The 26,683-nt window shown below is 42.8% G+C and overlaps 1 protein-coding gene and 1 long non-coding RNA gene across 3 annotated transcripts; one reads left to right on the forward strand and one right to left on the reverse strand.

The window, feature by feature from the left end:
- Positions 1–316: 316 nt before the first annotated feature.
- On the forward strand, positions 317–2,820 carry LOC127533415 (uncharacterized). 2 transcript variants are annotated; one of them, XR_007941169.1, is made up of 4 exons: positions 317–1,575; positions 1,841–2,192; positions 2,391–2,445; positions 2,798–2,820. It is a non-coding gene; the product is annotated as an uncharacterized LOC127533415 (long non-coding RNA). The 2 variants fall into 2 exon arrangements; XR_007941168.1 differs by lacking the exon at positions 2,391–2,445 and adding an exon at positions 2,534–2,588.
- An 8-nt stretch (positions 2,821–2,828) lies between these two features.
- On the reverse strand, positions 2,829–26,580 carry capn8 (calpain 8). Its single transcript, XM_051945882.1, is given in 22 exon segments — positions 2,829–3,114; positions 3,239–3,267; positions 3,270–3,296; positions 3,433–3,549; positions 4,101–4,179; positions 4,272–4,340; positions 4,423–4,487; positions 6,719–6,811; positions 6,857–6,923; positions 7,449–7,485; positions 7,964–8,175; positions 9,058–9,069; positions 9,242–9,411; positions 10,087–10,247; positions 10,321–10,395; positions 10,509–10,594; positions 10,663–10,746; positions 11,886–12,054; positions 14,765–14,898; positions 16,749–16,867; positions 24,428–24,497; positions 25,311–26,580. Coding segments are annotated over 22 exon segments (2,139 nt in total). The 5' UTR covers positions 25,551–26,580; the 3' UTR covers positions 2,829–3,090.
- Positions 26,581–26,683: the final 103 nt, after the last annotated feature.

Raw genomic sequence — 26,683 nt, forward strand, 5'->3', positions numbered from 1 at the left:
CCGGGTTCCTCCAAGTTCCTCCACAGCTGCCAGATGTTTGCAGCTGTTTAGTCTCTCAGCTCCAGTTTAACTCTGATCAGCTGTTTCTGTTCCTCTGAGTCACACCTGAGCAGGATTCATCATCTCACCTGGACTGAGCCCGTGTTCAGGTGAGCTGCTGCCCCTGCAGGTAGAACTCAGTCACTGCAGCTTCATTGAGTGAAAAATCACCTGAAAGGTTGGAACAAACCTTCCTCTTACTTCTGAATTCCACCACGTGGTATAGAATAGAATAGAATAGAATAGAATAGAATAGAATAGAATAGAAAGCCTTTATTGTCATTGTATAATGGGTATACAATAAAATTGGGAGCGCTGCTCCATTTGGTGCTTAGAAAAATATGCAATAAAAATACAATAAAGAATAATTAAAAATAGAAAAAATACAGTAAAAATACAATAAAATCCAATGGAAAAGAGTGGCAATTGTGGAAAAACAAGAGCATTTAGATTGCACATACATGATAAAGTGACTTAAGAGATTCACTGTGAAATATTGCACGTGTAGTGTGTGTTCCCAGTGATGTCATTGTGTTCATGTTTTTTTTGTTGTTCAGAGCACTGATGGCTGTGGGGAAGAAACCGTCCCTGAGTCTATTTGTTCTTGTTTTCTGTGCTCTGTAGCGCCGACCAGAGGGCAGAAGGTTGAACAGATTGTGACTGGGGTGGAATGGGTCTTTGATAATGTTTGTAGCTCTGCTGAGATAGCGAGAGCTGGCGATATGGTCCAGGGAGGGGAGGGGGCAGCCAGCATTGATCACTCTCTGCAGCGCTCTCCTGTTGGCTGCAGTGCACCCAGCATACCACACTGTGATGCAGTACACCAGGATGCTCTCAATGTGGTTCTCCTATTGGTTCTCCTTCAGGTTTACACTTTGAGCTCTGCAGCGCCACCAGCAGGTCCATGTTGGAGTTTGTTTCTGAAGGTAACTTTTGAAATGTCCTAAAATGTTGTCGAATTGATTCCTTTAGATCCAGATCAGGTTTGTAAAAGCTGCTGTTGTAGAAGTTCCCACATGCCCTGAACGCAGTATAATGATAAGCAGCTGTCAATCAGTCCGTGTGGACACGCCCCCTGTCGGCCTGAACAGCTAGAACACCTGAAGGACTGTGGAAGAATTTTAATGCGGAACGTTTCAAATTAGGAGCTGAAGGTTTGGAAGTCTCAAAATGATTTATTTTTATTTTCATTCACAAGAAGTTTTCATTAAACAATCATAATCACAGGAACTGGAGCCAGGACAAGATTAAAGTCAGATTAAAGTCAGATTAAAGTCAGGTTAAAGTCAGATTAAAGTCAGGTTATAAAGTCAGGTTAAAGTCAGATTAAAGTCAGATTAAAGTCAGGTTAAAGTCAGATTAAAGTCAGGTTGAAGTCAGATTAAAGTCAAGTTAAAATCCGATTATAAAGTCAGGTTAAAGTCACACTAAAGTCAGATTAAAGTCAGACTAAAGTCAGGTTGAAGTCAGAATTAAGTCAGATTAAAGTCAGAATTAAGTCAGACTAAAGTCAGACTAAAGTCAGACTAAAGTCAGGTTAAAGTCAGATTAAAGTCAGGTTAAAGTCAGACTAAAGTCAGGTTAAAGTCAGATTAAAGTCAGGTTAAAGTCAGATTAAAGTCAGGTTGAAGTCAGATTAAAGTCAAGTTAAATCCGATTATAAAGTCAGGTTAAAGTCACACTAAAGTCAGATTAAAGTCAGACTAAAGTCAGGTTGAAGTCAGAATTAAGTCAGATTAAAGTCAGAATTAAGTCAGACTAAAGTCAGACTAAAGTCAGGTTAAAATCAGATTAAAGTCAGGTTAAAGTCAGACTAAAGTCAGACTAAAGTCAGGTTAAAGTCAGATTAAAGTCAGGTTAAAGTCAGACTAAAGTCAAGTTAAAGTCAGATTAAAGTCAGGTTAAAGTCAGACTAAAGTCAGGTTAAAGTCAGATTAAAGTCAGGTTGAAGTCAGACTAAAGTGAGGTTAAAGTCACATTAAAGTCGGGTTAAAGTCAGACCAAAGTCAGATTAAAGTCAGGTTAAAGTCAGACCAAAGTCAGATTAAAGTCAGATTAAAGTCAGTTTAAAGTCAGGTTAAAGTCAGACCAAAGTCAGATTAAAGTCAGACTAAAGTCAGGTTAAAGTCAGATTAAAGTCAGACCAAAGTCAGGTTAAAGTCAGATTAAAGTCAGGTTAAAGTCAGACCAAAGCCAGGTTAAAGTCAGACCAAAGTCAGATTAAAGTCAGGTTAAAGTCAGACCAAAGTCAGATTAAAGTCAGACCAAAGTCAGGTTAAAGTCAGATTAAAGTCAGATTAAAGTCAGGTTAAAGTCAGATTAAAGTCAGGTTAAAGTCAGACCAAAGCCAGGTTAAAGTCAGACTAAAGTCAGATTAAAGTCAGGTTAAAGTCAGATTAAAGTCAGGTTAAAGTCAGACCAAAGTCAGATTAAAGTCAGACCAAAGTCGGGTTAAAGTCAGATTAAAGTCAGGTTAAAGTCAGACCAAAGCCAGGTTAAAGTCAGACTAAAGTCAGATTAAAGTCAGGTTAAAGTCAGATTAAAGTCAGGTTAAAGTCAGACCAAAGTCAGATTAAAGTCAGACCAAAGTCGGGTTAAAGTCAGACTAAAGTCAGATTAAAGTCAGGTTAAAGTCAGATTAAAGTCAGGTTAAAGTCAGACCAAAGTCAGGTTAAAGTCAGACTAAAGTCAGGTTAAAGTCAGATTAAAGTCAGTTTAAAGTCAGGTTAAAGTCAGACCAAAGTCCGGTTAAAGTCAGATTAAAGTCAGGTTAAAGTCAGAAAGTCAGGTTAACTTTAGTTTTACTCCAGACTATCATCAGATTAATTTCAGAGCAACATAAAATTCACATCAGAAAAACTAAATGTAAAGTTCAGTTGAACTCCAGTTTAACTTCAGTTTTAAGTCTAGACTCTCTCCAGATTAACTCCAGTTTAATTTAAATCTAGTGTAACTCCAATTTATCTCCAGATTCATTTAAAATTAAGTCCAGATTATCTCCAGATTAAGCTCAGGTGTTGCAGGTAAATTTCCCAGCATGCTCCAGGACAGTCAGTTGATAGTGAGGCAGAGCCACTGTAGGAGCAGAAGAAGAGATCAGTGATGATGTCATGGATGTCAGGTGACAGGATGAGCCAATCAGAAAGGTTAGATGGGGCTGCTGGTTCAGGACCAGTCTGACCAGTCCAGGACGGTTTACCTGCTGCAGGTCCAGCTGAATCCAACCCTGTTCTGCTTGTCCAGAGTCCGGAACATCTCTGTGGAGGAAAAGATGCTTTTAGGGGCTGCTCTGGAGGATCATGTGATCAGATCACGTGATCGGATCACGTGATCAGAACATGTGATCAGAGTGTTTTTCTGTTCAGAGTTAGAACTGTTCTTCTGAAGACTCACTGAAGAGCATCTCCAGACGGATCAAACAGCCGATGAAACAGTCGAAGTCGATGGAAAAGCTCCTGTCGGCGTATCGACCAACGATCTCCTGGATCACGGCGCTGTTCACCTGGAAACCTGGAACACACGGAGAACCCTACTGGAACCACAACAACCACCTTCTGATACTGAAGGAACCTTGAACCTCATTAGACCCGACGCCTCCAGAACGTCTGGACCTCCAAATTGAAACCCAAATACAAAAGTTCCTCCTGCAGAACCTCAGTGTTGCTTCAGATCAAAGGGGACCATTCAAGGACCTGGAATGTTCTAAGTGAGACGAAACTCAAAGACTGGAAGCAGGAAAGGAGAACATCCCCTGGAGAAAGTTCTAGAGTTGACCAACCGACAACTGGAGAAAGTTCTCGAGTAGACCTACCGACAACTGGAGAAAGTTCTCGAGTAGACCTACCGACAACTGGACAGTGTCGGTAGGTCTACTCTAGAACTTTCTCCAGGGGACATTCTCCTCTATGGACTTAAAGGACCTGGAACTCTGAAGGTAGAACTCTGATCCTTAGTGAAGTTGCTGGAAAACATCAGCAGAACTTTTCAGGACTTCTTTTAGAATGTTTCAGGACCAAAGAACTTCTGGCTGGACCCTCAGACAGTTCTTTAGAAGTTCTCACCAGCTTCAGCCAGAGCTGCTCTCATCTCATGGCTGCTCATAGAACCAGAACCATCCGAGTCGTGGTTCTTGAAGATCCCCTGCAACAGAAGAAGGAGTACTCGATGGAGGATTTAAGAACTTCAGACCCACAACAGAGTCACAGTTTGACATTGAGGTTGTGACGTCTCACCAGGTATCTCTGGATCTTGATCCACAGTGTGTGGAACTCCAGCAGACCCAGAGTGGAGCTGCCATCTGCCTGAGGACCAGTTCAGGAGCAGAACGTTCACTGATTGATCAATGAAAAGTTTTTTTATTGATCAGTCATGTCTGAAGGATACGTCCAGCAGACTGATGATGTTGCGGCAGGTTTGCAGACTGAAACCATCAGTTCGAACATCAGATCCTGAAAGACATGACTCAGTCAGGTAGAGGTCGAGATGTTCATAGAGGTCTAGATGTTCATAGAGGTATAGATGTTCATAGAGGTCTGCATGTTCATAGAGGTCTAGATGTTCATAGAGGTCTGCATGTTCATAGAGGTCTAGATGTTCATAGAGGTCTAGGTGTTCATAGAGGTCTGCATGTTCATGGAGGTCTATATGTTCATAGAGGTCTACATGTTCATAGAGGTCTAGATGTTCATAGAGGCCTAGGTGTTCATAGAGGTCTAGATGTTCATAGAGGTCTAGATGTCCATAGAGGTCTAGATGTTCATAGAGGTCTAGGTGTTCATAGAGGTCTAGGTGTTCATAGATGTCTACGTGTTCATAGAGGTCTAGATGTTCATAGAGGTCTAGATGTCCATAGAGGTCTAGATGTTCATAGAGGTCTAGATGTTCATAGAGGTCTAGATGTTCATAGAGGTCTACATGTTCATAGAGGTCTACGTGTTCATAGAGGTCTACATGTTCATAGAGGTCTAGGTGTTCATTGAGTTCTACATGTTCATAGAGGTCTAGGTGTTCATTGAGTTATACATGTTCATAGAGGTCTAGATGTTCATAGAGGTCTAGATGTTCATAGAGGTCAATTTACATGTTCATAGAGGTCTAGATGTTCATAGAGGTCTGCATGTTCATAGAGGTCTACATGTCATAGAGGTTACATGTTCATAGAGGTCTAGGTGTTCATAGAGGTCTAGGTGTTCATAGAGGTCTAGATGTTCATAGAGGTCTAGATGTTCATAGAGGTCTAGATGTTCATAGAGGTCTAGATGTTCATAGAGGTCATAGATCATAGAGGTCTAGATGTTCATAGAGGTCTAGATGTTCATAGAGGTCTAGATGTTCATAGAGGTCTAGATGTTCATAGAGGTCTAGATGTTCATAGAGGTCTAGCATGTTCATAGAGGTCTAGGTGTTCATAGAGTCTACTGTTCATAGAGGTCTAGATGTTCATAGAGGTCTAGATGTTCATAGAGGTCTAATATGTTCATAGAGGTCTAGATGTTCATAGAGGTCTAGATGTTCATAGAGGTCTACATGTTCATAGAGGTCTACATGTTCATAGAGGTCTAGGTGTTCATAGAGGTCTAGGTGTTCATGATGGTCTAGATGTGTTCATTGAGTTATACATGTTCATAGAGGTCTAGATGTTCATAGAGGTCAATTTACATGTTCATAGAGGTCTAGATGTTCATAGAGGTCTGCATGTTCATAGAGGTCTACATGTTCATAGAGGTTTACATGTTCATAGAGGTCTAGGTGTTCATAGAGGTCTAGATGTTCATAGAGGTCTAGATGTCCATAGAGGTCTACATGTTCATAGAGGTCTACGTGTTCATAGAGGTCTAGGTGTTCATAGAGGTCTACATGTTCATAGAGGTCTAGGTGTTCATTGAGTTCTACATGTTCATAGAGGTCTAGGTGTTCATAGAGGTCTAGATGTTCATAGAGGTCTAGATGTTCATAGAGGTCTAGATGTCATAGAGGTCTACGTGTTCATAGAGGTCTAGGTGTTCATAGAGTCTAGGTGTTCATAGAGGTCTAGATGTTCATAGAGGTCTAGATGTCATAGAGGTCTAGGATGTTCATAGAGGTCTAGATGTTCATAGAGGTCTAGATGTTCATAGAGGTCTAGATGTTCATAGAGGTCTAGATGTCATAGAGGTCTAGATGTTCATAGAGGTCTAGATGTTCATAGAGGTCTAGATGTTCATAGAGGTCTACATGTTCATAGAGGTCTAGATGTTCATAGAGGTCTAGATGTTCATAGAGGTCTAGGTGTTCATAGAGGTGTCGATGGTCATAGAGGTCTGCATGTTCATAGAGGTATAGATGTTCATAGAGGTCTGCATATTCATAGAGGTCTACATGTTCATAGAGGTCTAGGTGTTCATAGAGGTCTAGAATGTTCATAGAGGTCTAGGTGTTCATGGATGTCTTAGGTGTTCATAGAGGTCTAGATGTTCATTAGAGGTTCAGATGTTCAAGAGGTCTAGATGTTGCTTAGAGGTCTAGGTGTTCATAGATGTCTTTAGGTGTTCATAGAGGTCTAGATGTTCATAGATGTCTCGTGTTCATAGAGGTCTACATGTTCATAGAGGTCTAGATGTTGGTGTTCATAGAGGTCTACTTGTTCATAGAGTTCTGGGATTTTGGGTTTCTGTTCCTGTGTTTGTCATGATGTTCCTACTCTGCTTCACCACTTTGTCCAGAATCTTCTGCAGCTCGAGGCTGAGATCTGCGAGTCCTGAGGAAACAGAAGGACAGAAGGTCAGCGTGGAACCTGGAGAACCGGAAGTGAGGATGAAGAACTGAACAGTGTTTTTACCTATTCCAGAGATCTGAGCAAAGAGATGTTTGAAGTGAGGATCCACGTCGTCCTGTCGAATGTCAGGCTGCAAGAAACAGTAGAACAGCTCTTTAAGTTGCAGGAACATGTGAAAATATCGTAAACGTTCTCTGGCAGGTTTTCTGTTGTTCTGTCTTTGGTTTGTTTCATTTCCAAAGATCTCCTCGTTTGTCTTCAGTGGTTTTACCGCTTTTGTGGATTTTCCCTCCTTTTTTGATTCTGCCTTCATTGGTTTCACCTGAGAGTCAGCTGTCAGAATCTGTACAGAACGTCCCTGAGTTCTACCTGTGGGTTCTACCTGAGTTCCACCTGTGGTTCTACCTGAGTTCCACCTTTGGTTCTACCTGTAGTTCTACCTGAGTTCTACCTGTTGTTCTACCTGTGGTTCTACATGTGGTTCTACCTGTAGTTCTACCTGTAGTTCTACCTGTTGTTCGCTTCTCCTGGTTCCTGCCTTCAGCTTCACATTGTTGTTTTTTTTCATGTTTATCTTGTCGACTTCTGGTTCCGTTGTGAAGGTTCTGTATTTTTACCCTCTAAGAATTGACCTACTCTGAAACAAACGACTCACCTCCTGGATGTTGGCGTCCACGTCCTCCTCCATCTGGCTGAAAAAAGCAGAGAACAGCTTTAGAACATGGAAGGCTGGAGATGTTCTGGTCTAATCAGAGAGCAGCTTTAGAAGTTGGAGGAGATGTTCTGATGGCAGCAATCTCAAACATCAGGATCAAAGCCGATGAAGTTGTGTTCTAAGTCCATCCTGATTCTTGGTTCTTCAGAACATCTAGAGATGTTAATTTAGAATCAATATTCTTAATGAGGTCAGCATTACTGATCAATAATTAATCAATAGCATAATATAAGTGGACGTTTGTTCTGTTCTGATGTTTTAGTTCTTAGGACTCATGACAGGAAGTCTGTAGATCTACGTCCTCCTAAACACCTGATTCTGGTTGGAGGTCATGAAGGTCCTCAGGAGTCTTTGTCATGGTGCCCTGCTGAACTCCCACAATGCTCTCTGCGGTAGTCTGAGAGACCCGACCTGCTGTTCTGGTTCTGGATCTAACCTGGGTTTCTGGTTCTGACCTGCTGTGGGCGTGTTTCTCGGTGAACACTCGGAGGACGAAGCTTCCTCTGCGGTGCGGTTCGAAGGTGGACGGGACGATGACGAAGTCTCCAGGTGGCAGCTTGAATCGGTCGCAGACCTCCCTGAGGTTGATGAAAGTCTGACTGCGAGCCGCTGGTGCCAACCTCAGCAGAACATCTGGACCCAGACGGACGTTGGAGTGACCTCGGTACTGACCAGAAGAAGACATCAGTTGGACCTCCTGCTAGAGCTCAGTGTGATAATGAACCAATAAAAGTTCTGTTCTGTCCGACTGGAACCTGAACCAGAACCTGAACTGTCCACAGAACCGAACAGAACCACGATGATCTCCATTAAAGTGAGAATTTAAATTTGCAGTAAATTCATTAAACTGATGCGATAACTTTCCTCCATCTTGTTTTCAAGCTGCCAGTTTTTATCAGACGTTCATTATTCTGGAGTTTATTTGAGGTTCATTGAACTGTAAATATTGACATGAACCGCTAACCACTAACCACTAGCTGCTAACCCTAAACCTACCCTAATGCTAGCCATAACCGCTAACTGCTAACACTAAACCTACCCTAACGCTAGCCATAACCGCTAACTGCTAGCCCAAACCTAACCTAACTGCTAAACCCTAACCGTACCACTAACCCATAACCCTACCTTAACACTAGCCCCTAACTGCTAACCCTACCCTAAAACTAACCACTAACCACTAACCCTACATTAACACTAACCCTAACCCTGCCGCTAACCACTACCCCTACATTAACGCTAAACCGCTAACCGTAACCATTCATTGTTCTTGTTGAACGGCAACAGAAACCAGTTGTATCTGGACAGACGTTTGGTTCTCCTCAGACTGATCCAGTGAATTATTTCTCTTTCTGTCTGAGAACCTGAAACTGATCCAGGATCAAAATCTGAGGTGTCTTTAAGACCTGCGCTCATGTTTTTATGTTCCTGACAACAAGGTTCCACCACAGAACAGGAACCAAACATTACTGTGACGACGAAGCTGAAACATGATTTAATAAAGTGTTCTACGTGCAGAAAGACGAGACGTCCTCTACGGGTCTGAACTCACCTGATCAGGAACCTGCAAGAAAAACACAAACAGATGTTAAGAACATTTAAAGAACCTCCTCAGAACCATTGAAATGGATAAAATAGAGTTGCAGTTGGAGCTTTAAACAGGTTCCATCACTTTCACATAGAACAAGAATAGAACATTTCAAACAAAACGTGAAGCTGGAGCTGTTCTTCAGGACCTGGTAGATGGAGAACCCGATGGTGTTGAGTTCTCGTCCAAAGCGTCGTTCTCTGCGACCGTCTTTCTGCATGAGACCAATGAGAACCGTGCAGCCGTCCTCGCCGTCATGAGGATCGTCATCCACGTTCTGCAGTCGGATCAGGAACTGAGGGTTGGAGCAGAATGTGGCTGCAGAGACACGGAACATGTAAGAACATATAGAAAATACAGATCACCATAGAACATATGGAACACTAGAACATGTAGAACATAGAGAACACTAGTACATATAAAGCATACAGAACACTAGAACATGCAGAACATAGAGAACACTAGTACATATAAAGCATACAGAACACTAGAACATGCAGAACACTAGAGCCAGTTCTAAAATTCTTGGAAAAAAGTTGTTGCTGCCAATTATTGTGATTGTCTGCTGGTTCTACTAGTTCTCATTGGGTTCTATACTGGTTCTACTGGACCTCATTGGGTTCTATACTGGTTTCTATACTAGTTTCTATACTGGTTCTACTGGATCTCACTGGGTTCTACACTGGTTCTACTGGTTCTCAGTGCTACATTTCATACAGTTGATCACAGTAGCATATTATAGAGTGGAAACATGTCACTGGGATTAAAAGGAACCAAACTAAATTGGTTTAAGTCATCTAGAAGACGGGTTCTAAAACATCAGAACTTGGGTTCTAAGGTGTTTAGAAGGTGTTGATGAAGATGTTCCAGATTTCTGATGAGGGACGTTTGGAAGTTCTAAAGGTTCTGGAGGAGGTTCCACGGCTCTAATGTAACAGGCGTTGATGGTTCAGAGGGTTGATGGTAGAACCCTGTGGTGTTTTGGTTCCATACCGGGGTAGTTCCTGCAGCCGCCGGCGGTGGAACCGACCCTCCACACGCCTTCGAACTCTCCGTAGCTCCAGCGGTGGAGGTGGTCGCTGCTCAGCGTGTCTGGCGTCAGGTTGCAGATGTCGAGGTGAGAAAACTGCCGCAGGAAGTCTCGGTAGGAGATCCTGCAGAGAGACGACACGTTCTAACAAGGAACCACCGAGAACCGTTCTCTGGCAGCAGGCGGCGTTCACCAACCAGAACTCTCCGTCGTCAGCAGGACGGTCAAGCCGCCGCCGCTCCTCTGGCTGGACTCCGGTCCATTCAGGGGAACTGAGGAGGAGAACCGGGTCAGAACCAGCAGGAACCAAACGACACCAGACCAGGATGGAACCGATGTGGAGCCCATCAAACTCCAACAACAGAGAACTGGGTGGATGACTCACTTGTCGCTCCAGGCGCCGGTCCACTCCACCTGACCCCAGGGGTTCCTGATCCGGACCAGCTCCACCGGAGAACCCAGGTGATGGACCTGCACAACGGAACCACAGCTGTAAACACCTGGACGCTTGGACCGGAATATTTCCCAGAATGCCTCACCTGCTCGGCCGCCGTGATGGAGTAGGCGTGGCCTTTGACCAGTTTCTGAGGCGTGATGGCCTCCGTCTCACGAGAGCTGGAGATCTGGGAGGAACCAGAACTGAATTCAGGTGGAACCCAGCAGGGAACGTTTCAGAGATGATGTTTAATCCAGTCCTCAGATGTTTAAACTCCGTTGTTTCCTCATAGTTCTGAGGAGGTTCTCAGTCATCAGGTCCTGGAGATGGTGGGAGCTTCAGTAGGAACTATCTGGAGGTTCTGGAAGTTTCTAGAAACGTCTTCCAGAACCTCCAGCTGGTTCCTCCTGAAGCTCCCACCATCTCCTCTTCCTGTAGATGTCTTTCTGTCTCGTTTCTGTCATTTTCTGTCTCGTTTTTTTTAATTTTGTCGTTTTTTTGTCTTGTTTTTGTTCTTTTCTGTGTTGTTTTGTGTCTTTTGAGAATTAATTCCTTGTTCACAGCTTCTAAAAACTTTTCCTGCTCCTCTGTTCCCTGTTTCTGAGCCATGCCGCATTTATGTCGTTGTGGTATTTCTGCTTTTTTTGTAGATGTTTTTCTATCTCCATGTTTCCTCTCTACTCTGCTCATCCTAGGTGTGCAGATGTTTCACCATGCATTTTATGCTGATTTTGCACAAGTTTATGTCATCTTGAATGCGAATAGTTACAGCTGTAAAAAGACATTTCACCATGCTGAATGGATTTCCAACAACTTTTCAACAGTTCTGGACATTTTAACGCCATTTTAGGCTGTTTTCGGTTCATTTTACTTGAGCTCCAGTAATTTCAGACAGTTTTTGAATCACTTTTGACCATTTTTGTTCTCCCATTTTGCACAAGTTTATGTCATTTTGGACACATTTGAGTTGTTTTGAATGAAACACTGCCTACAGTTCAACCTGGAAACTGTCTGGATGTTTAGGCGGAGGAAGGTTTAAATGAAACATGAGGAATCTGGTGGTTTAGAGACAATGTCGGGACGTAAAGCTCAGGTTTGGTTCACTTTCCTGATGGACATGTGCTAATTATGTTCTTCAGTTCCTGGATGTTGATCTTTAGGTTTCTACAGAGCAGATGTTTGAAGTGTTTCAGGAGATCAGAGATTTAACTGGTGGATATATACTCATTATCTCAGATATTATCTTAATTTATCTCAGAGGTTCTACAGCTGTTGTTCTGAGCGTTGGAACCATTGGAATCGTTAGAACCGTGAGGAAGGTTTTACATTGATGGAGCAGCCGAGCAGTGAGCCCAGCCTCAGGGCTTTCCTCATGATGTTGAAGAGGAACGGCGGCGCCTCCTGTAGGTCGTAGCTCTCAGCGATGCCGCCGGTGAAGTCCTCGAAGCCCTCGATGCTGGAGCCTCCACTCAGAGCTTCATAGGAGCCGTTGAGTCTGCAGACAGCCAGCAGGGACAATTAATAGCAATAACAATAGCAATAATACTAATAAAAAAGCCTCCATCAGCCAGATTTATTCTGTTGAGGATTCACGATCAACTAAAGCACTGGAACTATTCTGTTCTACCACATTTGTTACGGGGAGTGTGATTTTTGCGAACCCAAGTGAGAATACACAGAGCAGTAAACACGGGGTGTAATCAGATTTCTCTGTTCTGATCCCCTGAAACAATAATTTGCCACTATGGCCAGAAGTGACTAACTAAACTAACACTGAGGGGAGGGAGGCAGGCTCTGGAAGCTTGGCAGTCCGGGGGCAACACGCGAGTGCTGACGGCGTGAGCGGCTGCTGGCGTGTGGCGGAGACTCCGAGGAGTCTCTGAGCGGGGCAGAGCTGGTCAGTGCAGTCCTCTATCTGGAGGCAACTAAGGAGGGGGTCCAGGACCTCTGTCTGGAGGTATCACTGAAGACCCGTCAGGCACCTCGCAGATCAGTCTGGCAAAAAAACGCTCACAGTACTCCCAGTGCAACAGTCCAAACAGTTTGATCCCACGTCCCCTGCTGTGTGAAGCTGGTTGTACAGCAGCAGATGGAGGTGTGGGGCTCCCACAGCTGCCACCAATCACTGATTAGCAGCTGCAGAGAGCCCCGCAGACCAGCAGGGGAACGTATGTCCGGAAGGGGGCGGTGCTGGGCTCGGCCCGTCACAATACTGGCCACATAGAATCATTAAAACACAGACTGTAAGACGACTAAACCTGTTTATTTCTGCTCTAACTTGTTTACAGGTCATTTCATTCTCTCTTTTTACATGTGAAATAGAAAATACACACGATTTGATCTAAAATTGCCGCTAGTAACTGGATTTTCTTTCTAGAAAATTACTATTATTTTATGAGTCTTTCCATTGTAGATTCTCAGTGAAGGTATCAGAACCTTGTGGAGGTTCTTCCTTCTTAATAGGGTTGGAACCATCAGAAGTCAGGTCGGTTCACAGCTGACAGTCCTATTGGACAACTGTTAGAATCCATATTATGGCAAGAACCAATCAGCTGAGAGAAACGACAGTCCATCATTACTTAAAGAACTGAATCCTTAAGGAACCATCTAGGAACTACCCAGGAACCTCTGAGGAACCATCTAGGAACTACCCAGGAACCTACCAGATCTTTGATTGTTTCTCCAAGTTCAGTCTCTAAAACCATCCAGCTCTTCGACCAAACTGTCTCCATGAGGACCATCCAGGAAAGGAAGACCAAGAGTCTCCTCTGCTGCTGAGAAGTCCATCTGAGTCTCCAGCCTCAGAAATGTCCAGTTAACAGTAGCTCAGATTAGAGCCCAGATAAATGCCACCCAGAGTTCTAGTAGCAGTCACATCTCTACATCACCTGTTCAGAGGAGGAACCCTGAACCAGCATGGCTACCACAGCATCCTGCAGCCACATGACATCACATCAGGTTTGGTTTAGGTGGACCATCATTTACTCTCCAACAGGACAATGAGCCCAAACACACCTCCAGGCTGTGGAAGGACTATCTGACCTAGAAGGAGATGATGGAGATGACCTGACCTCCACAGTCACCTGACCTAAACCCAGTCCAGATGGTTTGGGATGAGATGGACCACAGAGTGAAGGTAGAAGGACCAACAAGAGCTCAGCATCTCTGGAAATCCTTCAAGACTGTTGGAGAACCACTTCAGGTTCTACCTCATGAAGCTCATCCAGAGAATAACAGGAGTGTTCAAAGCAGGAATCAGAGCATCAACAGAACGGACAGATTCTGAGTCATTATTGGTCATGTTTAATTCAAACTGAATCATTTTAGGAATCTAAAATATAAAACATGTTCTGACTTATTTCACACTTTGCTTCTTCCATAATTCCAGATGTGTTCATTCATAGTTTGATGCCTTCAGTGAGAATCTACATGGAAATAGTCATGGAGATAAAGAATTCAATGAGAAGATGTGTCCAGACTACAGACTGCTAGTGTGTGTGTTTTTTTGTTGTTTTCACTTTTTTTTTCTTTTTTAGACAGTTTTACACATTTTTTCGTAGTTATTTTTACATTTTTCTTCTTTCTGTGGTTTACTTGGGGGTTTGTGTTTATTTTGTTTATTTTTGTTTTATTTTAAACTGTTTTTGCTCTGAAAGTTTTTACAGTGTTTCCTCTGCAGTCACTGAGCTCTGTTTGCTTTGTAGGCGTCAGTGTGTCAGTGTTTACCCAGAAATGCACACCAACACACACTAATACACACCAACACACACTAACACACACCAACACACCCAAAAAACTGCTGCTTCACCCTGCAGCCAGACACACACACATTAACACACACACACACCCAGCTGCTGTTTTCTGGTTGGTCGGTGGAGTTGCATCCCAACAGGAAGCTGCCTTGATGTTTTATTCTGAAGGTTTCATTCATAAAAAACACTCCACAGCAGCTGCAGCTGTAAAGCAGGAACAACTAAAAGCTGCTGAGAGTCGACCTGCTGCAGTCAAACCTGATGGTTCTGTTTTTCTTTGAGCTCTGAGCTACATGCTAATAATACAATACATACAATACAATGACTTTATTAATCTAATCTAATCTAATATGCTAGTATACCAGCCATGGTGCTAGCCATGTTAGCGTAGCATCTCTTACTTTTTGTAGGCCTTCTCCAGCTACATGCTAACATGCAAATAGCGTCTCTTACTTGGCATAGGCCTTCTCCAGCAGCGCGCTCCAGAACTCTGCTCCCTCCTCTGAGTGGACGAACATCAGCCTCCCATCTCTGGAGGGCAGCCGGTCGTCCACCACCACGTCCACCCACTCACCAAACTGCCACAGCTGAGACAGACACGCAACATGACATCACATTAAAGCTAGTGGTCCACTTTTATTAAAATAAGAGCTTTGTTTAGTCTAGAGGAGTCTACATTCAGACACATGTAGTCTACATTTAGACACCTGTAGTCTACATTTATACACCTGTAGTCTACATTCAGACACCTGTAGTCTACATTTATACACCTGTAGTCTACATTCAGACACCTGTAGTCTACATTCAGACACCTGTAGTCTTCATTCAGACACCTGTAGTCTATATTCAGACGCCTGTAGTTTTATACACCTGTAGTCTACATTCAGACACCTGTAGTCTACATTTATACACCTGTAGTCTTCATTCAGACACCTGTAGTCTACATTTATACACCTGTAGTCTACATTTATACACCTGTAGTCTACATTCAGACACCTGTAGTCTACATTCAGACGCCTGTAGTTTTATACACCTGTAGTCTACATTCAGACACCTGTAGTCTACATTTATACACCTGTAGTCTACATTCAGACACCTGTAGTCTACATTCAGACGCCTGTAGTTTTATACACCTGTAGTCTACATTCAGACACCTGTAGTCTACATTTAGACACCTGTAGTCTACATTCAGACACCTGTAGTCTACATTTATACACCTGTAGTCTTCATTCAGACACCTGTAGTCTACATTTATACACATGTGGTCTACATTTATACACCTGTAGTCTACATTCAGACACCTGTAGTCTACATTTATACACCTGTAGTCTTCATTCAGACACCTGTAGTCTACATTTATACACCTGTAGTCTACATTTATACACCTGTAGTCTACATTCAGACACCTGTAGTCTACATTCAGACGCCTGTAGTTTTATACACCTGTAGTCTACATTCAGACACCTGTAGTCTACATTTATACACCTGTAGTCTACATTCAGACACCTGTAGTCTACATTCAGACGCCTGTAGTTTTATACACCTGTAGTCTACATTCAGACACCTGTAGTCTACATTTAGACACCTGTAGTCTACATTCAGACACCTGTAGTCTACATTTATACACCTGTAGTCTTCATTCAGACACCTGTAGTCTACATTTATACACCTGTGGTCTACATTTATACACCTGTAGTCTACATTCAGACACCTGTAGTCTACATTTATACACCTGTAGTCTATATTCAGACACTTGTAGTCTACATTCAGACACCAGTAGTCTACATTCAGACACCTGTAGTTTTATACACCTGTAGTGTATATTCAGACACCTGTAGTCTTCATTCAGACGCCTGTAGTCTACATTTATACACCTGTAGTTTTATACACCTGTAGTGTATATTCAGACACCTGTAGTCTACATTTATACACCTGTAGTTTTATACACCTGTAGTCTACATTCAGACACCTGTAGTCTACATTTATACACCTGTAGTCTTCATTCAGACGCCTGTCGTCTACATTTATACACCTGTAGTTTTATACACCTGTAGTCTACATTCAGACACCTGTAGTCTACATTTATACACCTGTAGTTTTATACACCAGTAGTCTACATTCAGACACCTGTAGTTTTATACACCTGTAGTCTACATTCAGACACCTGTATTCTACATTCAGACACCTGTAGTCTACATTCAGACACCAGTAGTCTACATTCAAACATCTGTAGTCTACATTCAGACACCTGTAGTCTACATTCAGACACCAGTAGTCTACATTCAAACACCTGTAGTCTACATTTATACACCTGTAGTCTACATTCACACATCTGTAGTCTACATTTATACACCTGTAGTCTACATTAAAACATCTGTAGTCTACATTCAGACACCTGTAGTCTACATTTAGACACCTGTATTCTATATTAGAGTACCTGGAAGTGGAAGATGCCAGCATACTGGGAGGTGAAGCTCTGACCAGGAGGAACCACTCGGTTCAGGATCTGAGGGTCCAGAGTCAGAGAAGCGATGGCCGCCAGCAGCCAGCAGTCACCTGGGAGACAGGAGGAAAGGGGGAGGAGCTTAACTACCTGAAACAGATCACATGATCACACCTGTCACAGCTTTACACTGCTATAGTTAGGACATGTCTAGTCTGTGAGGACGCTTCTACACTATGAGGGCATTTCTACACTATGAGGACATGTCTACACTATGACGACATGTCTACACTATGGGGACATTTCTACATTTCTACACTATGACGACATTTCTAGACTATGGGGACATTTCTACACCATGGGGACATTTCTACACCATGGGGACATTTCTACACCATGGGGACATTTCCATACTATGAGGACATTTCTACACTATGGGGACATTTCTACACCATGGGGACATTTCTACACCATGAGGACATTTCTACACCATGGGGACATTTCCATACTATGAGGACATTTCTACACTATGAGGACATTTCTACACCATGGGGACATTTCTACACCATGGGGGCATTTCTACACCATGGGGGCATTTCTACACCATGGGGACATTTCCATACTATGAGGACATTTCTACACCATGAGGACATTTCTACACCATGGGGACATTTCTACACCATGGGGGCATTTCTACACCATGAGGACATTTCTATACTATGAGGACACTTCTACACCATGGGGACATTTCTACACTATGGGGACATTTCCATACTATGAGGACATTTCTACACCATGAGGACATTTCTACACCATGGGGACATTTCTACACCATGGGGGCATTTCTACACCATGAGGACATTTCTATACTATGAGGACACTTCTACACCATGAGGACATTTCTACACCATGAGGACATTTCTACACCATGGGGACATTTCTACACCATGGGGACATTTCTACACCATGGGGACATTTCTACACCATGGGGACATTTCCATACTATGAGGACATTTCCATACTATGAGGACATTTCCATACTATGAGGACATTTCTATACTATGAGGACACTTCTACACCATGGGGACATATCTACATTATGGGGACATTTCTACACCATGGGGGCATTTCTACACCATGAGGACATTTCTACACCATGGGGACATTTCTACACCATGGGGACATTTCTACACCATGAGGACATTTCTACACCATGGGGACATTTCTACACCATGAGGACATTTCTACACCATGAGGACACTTCTACACCATGGGGACATTTCTACACCATGAGGACATTTCTACACCATGAGGACATTTCTACACCATGGGGACATTTCTACACCATGGGGACATTTCCATACTATGAGGACATTTCCATACTATGAGGACATTTCTATACTATGAGGACACTTCTACACCATGGGGACATTTCTACACCATGGGGACATTTCTACACCATGGGGACATTTCCATACTATGAGGACATTTCCATACTATGAGGACATTTCTATACTATGAGGACACTTCTACACCATGGGGACATTTCTACACTATGGGGACATTTCTACACCATGGGGACATTTCTACACCATGAGGACATTTCTACACCATGGGGACATTTCTACACCATGAGGACATTTCTACACCATGAGGACATTTCTACACCATGGGGACATTTCTACACCATGAGGACATTTCTACACCATGAGGACATTTCTACACCATGGGGACATTTCTACACCATGGGGACATTTCCATACTATGAGGACATTTCCATACTATGAGGACATTTCTATACTATGAGGACACTTCTACACCATGGGGACATTTCTACACTATGGGGACATTTCCATACTATGAGGACATTTCTATACTATGAGGACACTTCTATACTATGAGGACACTTCTACACCATGGGGACATTTCTACACCATGAGGACACTTCTACACCATGGGGACATTTCTGCACCATGAGGACATTTCTATACTATGAGGACACTTCTACACCATGAGGACATTTCTACACCATGGGGACATTTCTACACCATGGGGACATTTCTACACCATGGGGACATTTCCATACTATGAGGACATTTCTATACTATGAGGACACTTCTACACCATGGGGACATTTCTACACCATGGGGACATTTCTACACCATGAGGACATTTCTACACCATGAGGACATTTCTACACCATGGGGACATTTCTACACCATGGGGACATTTCTACACCATGGGGACATTTCCATACTATGAGGACATTTCCATACTATGAGGACATTTCTATACTATGAGGACACTTCTACACCATGGGGACATTTCTACACTATGGGGACATTTCCCTACTATGAGGACATTTCTACACCATGGGGACATTTCTACACCATGGGGACATTTCTACACCATGAGGACATTTCTACACCATGGGGACATTTCTACACCATGAGGACATTTCTACGCCATGAGGACATTTCTACACCATGGGGACATTTCTACACCATGGGGACATTTCTACACCATGGGGACATTTCCATACTATGAGGACATTTCCATACTATGAGGACATTTCTATACTATGAGGACACTTCTACACCATGGGGACATTTCTGCACCATGAGGACATTTCTACACCGTGGGGACATTTCCATACTATGAGGACATTTCTACACTATGGGGACATTTCTACACCATGAGGACATTTCTACACCATGAGGACATTTCTACACCATGGGGACATTTCTACACCATGGGGACATTTCCATACTATGAGGACATTTCCATACTATGAGGACATTTCTATACTATGAGGACACTTCTACACCATGGGGACATTTCTACACCATGAGGACACTTCTACACCATGGGGACATTTCTGCACCATGAGGACATTTCTACACCGTGGGGACATTTCCATACTATGAGGACATTTCTACACTATGGGGACATTTCTACACCATGAGGACATTTCTACACCATGAGGACATTTCTACACTATGACGACATTTCTAGACTATGGGGACATTTCTACACCATGGGGACATGTCTACACTATGACGACATTTCTACACTATGGGGACATTTCTACACTATGACGACATTTCTACACCATGGGGACATTTCTACACCATGGGGACATTTCCATACTATGAGGACATTTCTACACCATGGGGACATTTCCATACTATGAGGACATTTCTACACCATGGGGACATTTCTACACCATGGGGACATTTCTACACTATGGGGCCATTTCTACACCATGGGGCCATTTCTACACCATGAGGACATTTCTACACCATGAGGACATTTCTATACTATGAGGACACTTCTACACCATGAGGACATTTCTACACCATGGGGACATTTCTACACCATGGGGACATTTCTACACCATGGGGACATTTCCATACTATGAGGACATTTCCATACTATGAGGACATTTCTATACTATGAGGACACTTCTACACCATGGGGACATTTCTACACCATGGGGACATTTCTACACCATGAGGACATTTCTACACCATGAGGACATTTCTACACCATGGGGACATTTCTACACCATGGGGACATTTCTACACCATGGGGACATTTCCATACTATGAGGACATTTCCATACTATGAGGACATTTCTATACTATGAGGACACTTCTACACCATGGGGACATTTCTACACTATGGGGACATTTCCCTACTATGAGGACATTTCTATACTATGAGGACACTTCTACACCATGGGGACATATCTACATTATGGGGACATTTCTACACCATGGGGGCATTTCTACACCATGAGGACATTTCTACACCATGGGGACATTTCTACACCATGGGGACATTTCTACACCATGAGGACATTTCTACACCATGGGGACATTTCTACACCATGAGGACATTTCTACACCATGGGGACATTTCTACACCATGAGGACATTTCTATACTATGAGGACACTTCTACACCATGGGGACATTTCTACATTATGGGGACATTTCTACACCATGGGGACATTTCTACACCATGAGGACATTTCTACACCATGGGGACATTTCTACACCATGAGGACATTTCTACACCATGAGGACATTTCTACACCATGGGGACATTTCTACACCATGAGGACATTTCTACACCATGAGGACATTTCTACACCATGGGGACATTTCTACACCATGGGGACATTTCTACACCATGGGGACATTTCCATACTATGAGGACATTTCCATACTATGAGGACATTTCTATACTATGAGGACACTTCTACACCATGGGGACATTTCTACACTATGGGGACATTTCCATACTATGAGGACATTTCTATACTATGAGGACACTTCTACACCATGGGGACATTTCTACATTATGGGGACATTTCTACACCATGGGGACATTTCTACACCATGAGGACATTTCTACACCATGAGGACATTTCTATACTATGAGGACACTTCTACACCATGAGGACATTTCTACACCATGGGGACATTTCTACACCATGGGGACATTTCTACACCATGGGGACATTTCCATACTATGAGGACATTTCTACACCATGGGGACATTTCTACACCATGGGGACATTTCTACACTATGGGGCCATTTCTACACCATGGGGCCATTTCTACACCATGAGGACATTTCTACACCATGAGGACATTTCTATACTATGAGGACACTTCTACACCATGAGGACATTTCTACACCATGGGGACATTTCTACACCATGGGGACATTTCTACACCATGGGGACATTTCCATACTATGAGGACATTTCCATACTATGAGGACATTTCTATACTATGAGGACACTTCTACACCATGGGGCCATTTCTACACCATGAGGACATTTCTACACCATGAGGACATTTCTATACTATGAGGACACTTCTACACCATGAGGACATTTCTACACCATGGGGACATTTCTACACCATGGGGACATTTCTACACCATGGGGACATTTCCATACTATGAGGACATTTCCATACTATGAGGACATTTCTATACTATGAGGACACTTCTACACCATGGGGACATTTCTACACCATGAGGACATTTCTACACCATGGGGACATTTCTACACCATGAGGACATTTCTACACCATGAGGACATTTCTACACCATGGGAACATTTCTACACCATGAGGACATTTCTACACCATGAGGACATTTCTACACCATGGGGACATTTCTACACCATGGGGACATTTCTACACCATGGGGACATTTCCATACTATGAGGACATTTCCATACTATGAGGACATTTCTATACTATGAGGACACTTCTACACCATGGGGACATTTCTACACTATGGGGACATTTCCATACTATGAGGACATTTCTATACTATGAGGACACTTCTACACCATGGGGACATTTCTACATTATGGGGACATTTCTACACCATGGGGACATTTCTACACCATGAGGACATTTCTACACCATGAGGACATTTCTACACCATGAGGACATTTCTACACCATGGGGACATTTCCATACTATGAGGACATTTCCATACTATGAGGACATTTCTATACTATGAGGACACTTCTACACCATGGGGACATTTCTACACTATGGGGACATTTCCATACTATGAGGACATTTCTATACTATGAGGACACTTCTACACCATGGGGACATTTCTACACTATGGGGACATTTCCATACTATGAGGACACTTCTACACTATGGGGCCATTTCTACACCATGGGGACATTTCTACACCATGGGGACATTTCTACACCATGGGGACATTTCCATACTATGAGGACATTTCTACACTATGGGGACATTTCTACACCATGAGGACATTTCTACACCATGGGGACATTTCTACACCATGAGGACATTTCTACACTATGAGGACATGTCTACACTATGACGACATGTCTACACTATGGGGACATTTCTACACTATGACGACATTTCTACACCATGGGGACATTTCTACACCATGGGGACATTTCTACACCATGGGGACATTTCCATACTATGAGGACATTTCTACACTATGGGGACATTTCTACACCATGGGGACATTTCTACACCATGAGGACATTTCTACACCATGGGGACATTTCTACACCATGAGGACATTTCTACACCATGGGGACATTTCTACACCATGGGGACATTTCTACACCATGGGGACATTTCCATACTATGAGGACATTTCCATACTATGAGGACATTTCTATACTATGAGGACACTTCTACACCATGGGGACATTTCTACATTATGGGGACATTTCCATACTATGAGGACATTTCTACACCATGGGGACATTTCTACACCATGGGGGCATTTCTACACCATGGGGACATTTCCATACTATGAGGACATTTCTACACCATGGGGACATTTCTACACCATGAGGACATTTCTACACCATGGGGACATTTCTACACCATGAGGACATTTCTACACCATGGGGACATTTCTACACCATGGGGACATTCCCATACTATGAGGACATTTCTACACCATGGGGGAATTTCTACACCATGGGGACACTTCTATACTATGAGGACATTTCTATACTATGAGGACACTTCTACACCATGGGGACATTTCTACACTATGGGGCCATTTCTACACCATGGGGACATTTCTACACCATGAGGACACTTCTATACCATGGGGACATTTCTGCACCATGAGGACATTTCTACACTGTGGGGACATTTCTACACTGTGAGGACATTTCTACACTATGGGGACATTTCTACACTATGGGGACATTTCTACACCATGAGGACATTTCTACACCATGGGGACATTTCTACACTATGACGACATTTCTATACTATGAGGACATTTCTATACTATGAGGACACTTCTACACCATGGGAACATTTCTACACTATGACGACATTTCTATACTATGAGGACATTTCTATACTGTGAGGACATTTCTACACCATGGGGACATTTCTACACTATGGGGCCATTTCTACACCATGAGGACATTTCTACACCATGAGGACATTTCTATACTATGAGGACATTTCTACACCATGGGGGCATTTCTACACCATGGGGACACTTCTATACTATGAGGACATTTCTATACTATGAGGACACTTCTACACCATGGGGACATTTCTACACTATGGGGCCATTTCTACACCATGGGGACATTTCTACACCATGAGGACACTTCTACACCATGGGGACATTTCTGCACCATGAGGACATTTCTACACTGTGGGGACATTTCTACACTGTGAGGACATTTCTACACTATGGGGACATTTCTACACTATGGGGACATTTCTACACCATGAGGACATTTCTACACCATGGGGACATTTCTACACTATGACGACATTTCTATACTATGAGGACATTTCTATACTGTGAGGACATTTCTACACCATGGGGACATTTCTACACTATGGGGCCATTTCTACACCATGAGGACATTTCTACACCATGAGGACATTTCTATACTATGAGGACACTTCTACACCATGAGGACATTTCTACACTATGGGGCCATTTCTACACCATGAGGACATTTCTACACTATGGGGCCATTTCTACACCATGAGGACATTTCTACACTATGGGGACATTTCTATACTGTGAGGACATTTATACATTTTCGGGACATTTTACACCGTGGGGACATTTCTACACCGTGGGGACAGGTTTTCTCACCCAGTTCTCCTTGACAGATGTCGGTTCTTTTTGCTCCGTCAACAATGAACCGTGGATCAGAACACAGCTCCTGATTGGACAAGACAGCAGGAGGTTATTGATTGTCAGCATCAGGATCAAACACATCAGGATAAACGATTTTTTTGTCTCCAAGTCCAAAAGTCAGACGTTGTCCTTTTCTTTGGACAGTTGCTTAAGCCATTAGACCTGAAACGTTTACCTTCAGTCACATCAGAATCTGAAGCTAAACCTGGTAACACCTGTTCAGGTTCGTTATCAGGTGAATGTTTGCTGCTCTGAGTCACACAGACTTTATCTTTAATATTCGTTTGCTGCTGTTTTTTCAGACTGAGCTCCAAACCTACCTCCCTGTTCAACCACAAACCAGATAAAAGATCAGATTAAATTAACCCCTGTAGCTCACCTGTTCCCCTGATTCCACCTTTACCTGCAGCACCGGAACATTCTCAGAGTGTTTAAAGACAAACATGTTTGCAGACGATGCAGTTTTTTTCTGTTGATGTGTGTAAAAATGATGAAGATTTCTGTAAATATGGTCAAGTAATGTTAAAATCTAAAAAATCTGGTGTAATTACTGTAGAGTGACATTTTTAGTCTTGTTGATTTATGTATTTAAAATGAAAAAATCTTGTTTAATGACAAAATAGCCTTATTATTATATTGTGTTTATTTCTTGTTCATGTTTTGCTGCTGAACACTTTTAACTTCTGTCAAACAGGAACAACTTGACATTGTTTTACATGTATGAATTCACATGACTTTCACTGAATTCAGTGAATCCAAACAGCATTTTAGTGAATTCCCTCAGCTCTTTAGTCTTGTTATTGATGCCTTACAGAACATATCGTGTGGCTGAGCTCACCGTGGGCCGTTTCCACTCCACGCCGATGGTTTTGGACGAGTAGCGTCCCAGCTCGTTGTATCCCAGAGAGTCCCAGGATGCCGGGAACGTCGGGTCGCAGAACAGAGAACCATTCTGCAGACAGTCCTGCTGCAGCTGCTCAAAGTTCTGCTGGTTGAAGGGAACAGCGCTGGACCTGCTGCCGGCACCGTCCTCCAGCCGGGCCTTCCTCCTCGCCAGCTCTGCCGCGATGGATGCCATCCTGAGATCTACAGAGGTCTACTTAGGTCTACTATAGTCTACTGAGATCTTTTAAGATCTACTGAGGTCTACTGAGGTCTTTCAAGAGCTACTGAAGTCCACTGAGATCTATTAAGTCCTGTCAGACTCTGGACGTATCAGCTGAGATGTTGTGGCTGGTCTGCTTCAGGTGTGAACCATGTGTTGCAGTTATAATGTGGTCAGGTGTAAAGGGGGCAGAGCTTCAGTCCAGGTGAAGGAGCAGCATGATATCAGTTGGCTCTCAATTATTCAGAGAGTAAACGGTCTGAGGTGTTTACGCTCAGCAGCAACACCTGATAAACACCTGATAAAGACACCTGAAATATACCTCAAAAACACTAGAAACACACCTAAAAACACCAGAATCACTTGATAAAGACCTGAAAACTCCTGAAAACACATTATATAAACACCGGAAACCCCTGATGAAGACACCTGAACCCGCAACTTATGAAGAAGGAAGGTGGAGAATCACTTGGTTGACAACAACCCGAGGCAGGTGAGGTGGGTTTACAGCATCTTACTGACTGTAACGTCAACAGGAAGTAAACACTGGCACCTCCCTGGTGGAGGAACTGAACCATTTCTTCACTCGCTTCGAGAGAAAAAGATTTTCCTACACTGCTCCTCTCACCTCAAACATCATCGTCAAGTTCACAGACGACACAATGGAGGTGGATCTCATCACCCAAGGCGACAGGAGTTTGTTTTATTTACAGATGTGCAAACTCAGTCTGTTTTAATCCCACATGATTTATTTATTGCGGACAAAATCTGAACATTTAAAGCGAAATTCCAGATTTACTGTTTATTTTTTACAGTGTAGTAACGATGAAAACACATTTAGTCACAGCTGGTTGTAGATTGATGAGTTCTGATCACGTGTGCTGGTTTAATCCTGAATGTTTTAATGTTATTTTTATTCTGGATGTTTTAATGTTATTTTTATTCTGGATGTTTTAATGTTATTTTTTATTCTGGATGTTTTAATGTTATTTTTTATTCTGGATGTTTTAATGTTATTTTTATTCTGGATGTTTTAATGTTATTTTTATTCTGGATGTTTTAATGTTATTTTTATTCTGGATGTTTTAATGTTATTTTTATTCTGG

Source organism: Acanthochromis polyacanthus, chromosome 3 (assembly GCF_021347895.1).
Source record: "Acanthochromis polyacanthus isolate Apoly-LR-REF ecotype Palm Island chromosome 3, KAUST_Apoly_ChrSc, whole genome shotgun sequence".
NCBI classification, from domain to species: domain Eukaryota; kingdom Metazoa; phylum Chordata; class Actinopteri; family Pomacentridae; genus Acanthochromis; species Acanthochromis polyacanthus.